This window comes from Trachymyrmex cornetzi, unplaced genomic scaffold (genome assembly GCF_001594075.2).
Source record: "Trachymyrmex cornetzi isolate Tcor2-1 unplaced genomic scaffold, Tcor1.1 scaffold910, whole genome shotgun sequence".
Taxonomy (NCBI): domain Eukaryota; kingdom Metazoa; phylum Arthropoda; class Insecta; order Hymenoptera; family Formicidae; genus Trachymyrmex; species Trachymyrmex cornetzi.
In genome coordinates this window covers 103,448-106,726 of record NW_017300257.1, presented here as the reverse complement: position 1 = coordinate 106,726, position 3,279 = coordinate 103,448, and the positions used below count along the sequence as shown (strand labels likewise).

The following is a 3,279-nucleotide window of genomic DNA, read 5'->3' as shown; positions in this document are numbered from 1 at the left end:
AGAAATCATGACATATTACTAATTATCAGAGTCCAGATCGTGGTTCTGTTTATTTCCACTCCAAGCGCCGAGCGCCGCTTGGAGTGAAAATAAACAGCACCGCGATCGAGACTCTGATAATTATAATAGAAATCTTAAACATATATCTTAAAAAACAGGAGCAACATCATTACCATGCAATATTCTTTAAGAAAGTCAATTTCGGTAGGAGTTAAAATAGGAATTTTTAAGGAAGAAGCTAAAGCGTTCACTTGTTCAATATTGTCTGTTACCTCCACTATAGCATCGTAGAAGGAATTCCATCTAAATAACGAGCAAATAAAAAATTAAAAGGTGAAAACGATGCACAACAAACAAAAAATTTTTATAATCAGTTTATACATAGGCCGGTTATTTATAGTCGATTCTTGTTTTAATACCGTCTTAAGTAATGTTTTAAGACACTAATATGGCCCTCTGATTGGTTCGTGACACCTGAAGACAGAACTTGAGACGGTCTTGAATATAAAAACTGACAATGAATACCGGCCATAGATATACAGTGAAAAAGCAGAAACAAAACGAAAAAGATGTTGCCATAAAAACAATATTAAATTCCAAGGCACATGTTAATATTAATAGATTGGACTCATCTTTTGTACACTTCTCTTCTTATTTGTTAGAACGTAATTAATATATATATATATATATATAAAATGAAGGATTGTAAATATATTTACAAAACATTGGCCACCATAATACATAAAAAATATTGATATAATTATTTCCCATTAATCAATCACTAATTATTACCTTGTAGCATTTGGAACTTTTAAATATTTTCCAAGACTTGCTTTGACCATATCTGCTACGACAGACGATTGATTTTGCTTGTTGAAGATAGCTCGACATTTTGCGAATGCCCTTCTACTCATTCCTTTGTAATTAGCATCTTTTTCAGCAGAAACTATATCAACGGTACTAATTAAATTTAGTGTATGGGAAGCACATTTCTGTTGAGGTGGTAATCTATAACTTTCTTCACTATTGGCTAAAAATTCCGTTATTTCGACCGACTCTATAATACCTTCTCCAGGTTCGTTCTTTGTTTCATCCTCTTGTTCATTCTCACTGTACACTCTGTAAATATTATATTAATAGTATTAATACCGCATTATTAACTATTAAGCTCCTTTCAAATACAAAACTGTAGTTTTTATTTATTTTCTGTTAAATGTGAATGTGTTATATAAGTACATAATTAAATTCGTGAGATACTAAATATACGTACCTAAAAGCTTTTTCAAAATTCCTGGCATTATCCGTTACAATACATGTTGTCTTATCTTGGATATTGAATTCAATTAATATCGATTCAATTGTCTTTGCGAGAACATCGTATGTATGTCTTCCTTGAAGCCGACGGCACGCAAGTCCTTTTGACTTTCTCTCCAAAGTATCAGGATCCAACCAGTGTATTGTCATGCCTAAGTAGGCTCTTAAGATAAAAATGATAATCAACAATCGCAAATAAAGAGATGATTTTTAATAAAATGTTTAATAAGAAATAGATCGGTGACTACCTTTTAAATGCAGTCCAACAATCTGCCGTTAAACACACCCATTCCATTTTGTTTAGTTCTTCGACCAATTCCATTTTCATTTTTACAAACATTTTATCAATGTGCGTCATGAGAGTTTTGTGAGTCATTTGCTGAATTGTCGTTTCACAAAACTTGATAAATGCTTTATGCTCCACAAATGAAAATGTAGATGCAGTATTAATAACAAGCTCTAAAGTGACTTGCTCAAACTGTTGTTTCGTTAAAAATTTATATTTTCCATTTTTTTTAAAACTATCCATCTTCTGTTGCTTTAGTTTTGGTTCTCGCTGTAACTCATCAAAATTTTCATTTTCTGATTTTCTTTTAACTGTTCGTGGTCCGTTTTTCGAAGCTTTGTTAAAATCGTCCAATTTACTAAGATGTATATGCTGTATAACAAGATTATTGAAATGATAATTAAATAGTGAGTACTATAGCTTAATTCGAAGAATTCGTTTCATTACTAACTAAATTATGTATTTTACGTCAGAAAATGAATACTTTACAAAATTTCGGAACAAATACATAAAAAAGTAAAGATCCAAATTTTTTTCAGGTTATACGTATTATTTCACATTTTTGGAATGATTTTTTTTCAACATATATATATAGTTCGTACAAATAAAAACCATAAGTACATGAAACACATTGGGCAAGTTCGGTGAGTTCAAGACAGCAAAGCGGTTAGGGTACGCTTGCCGAGCGATTGAATGATTGGTTGGATCTATAAGTAACAACCAATTATTCAATCGCTCGGCAAGCGATACCTAACCGCTTTGCTATTTTGAAGTCGCTTATTGTTGTAGCCACTGTGCGTTATAACGATAGAAATAGGGTAAACTCTGAGAAAGTAGTATAAAAATCAGTGATATTGAAAATTTAACAACCTGAAATACGATCGGGTCGCGGGAAAAAAATCAGGTTTTGAGGATTTCTTCCAATACTATTCTATTCAATATATAGAAGGCCTACAAAAAGTGATTCTTTCCCGCCACAGACATAGAGAATGGACTGCGCGATCCGAATCTAAATAGTGTATCAAATGTGGTCGACAATAATGAGAGAGAGGGACCGTGGAAGACGGCCAATCTCCCTCTCATTCTCTCTCCCATTACACCATTGAATGGAAAGAGATAGAAATGGCCGTCTGCCACGGTCCCTCTCTCTCGTCCCTATCGACTATTTTGACACACGGATCGCGCAGTCCATTCTCTATGTCTTTGTTTCCCGCGGTCTGACTATTTAATGTATTTATTATTTTATTATATTAATAATAACTTACCTTGATATGCGTTCTCAAATTCAAGTTTGAAGATATCGACGCCGATATGTATTTTTTCTTAGGTTTACATAATAAGCATAAAAATAACGATTTTCCGCTTTTTTTATCGTGAGTGTCCAACTCAAAAAAATCGCCAAGATGAGACCATAGCACGTTTTTGCAATCGTTTACGGATTGCAACAAATCAGAATTAACAATCGACGTAGACGAATCACTATTATCAATATCAACACTCATTGCGTTTTTGCACAAAATCTCGAACTCTTATTATTAGAACCGAATAAATGCAGCAGCAAACTATAGACACTACAAGCTACTGCAAGTCCTGCAAGTAAGAACCAGTAATGCAAACTCGTATCCGCTTGCAGGACATCAACAGCGCCATCCATCAACACGGAACAGCGTAGTGTTATG

At 33.5% G+C, this 3,279-nt stretch overlaps 1 protein-coding gene across 1 annotated transcript in view; it reads left to right on the top strand.

Moving 5' to 3' along the window:
* The first annotated feature begins 3,149 nt into the window (after positions 1-3,149).
* Positions 3,150-3,279, top strand: part of LOC108769496 (venom dipeptidyl peptidase 4) — a 3,701-nt gene continuing 3,571 nt past the window's right edge. The window contains exon 1 of the mRNA XM_018520514.1: positions 3,150-3,196. Coding sequence (XP_018376016.1) covers positions 3,150-3,196 — 47 coding nt within the window. The remainder of the gene's footprint in view (positions 3,197-3,279) is intronic.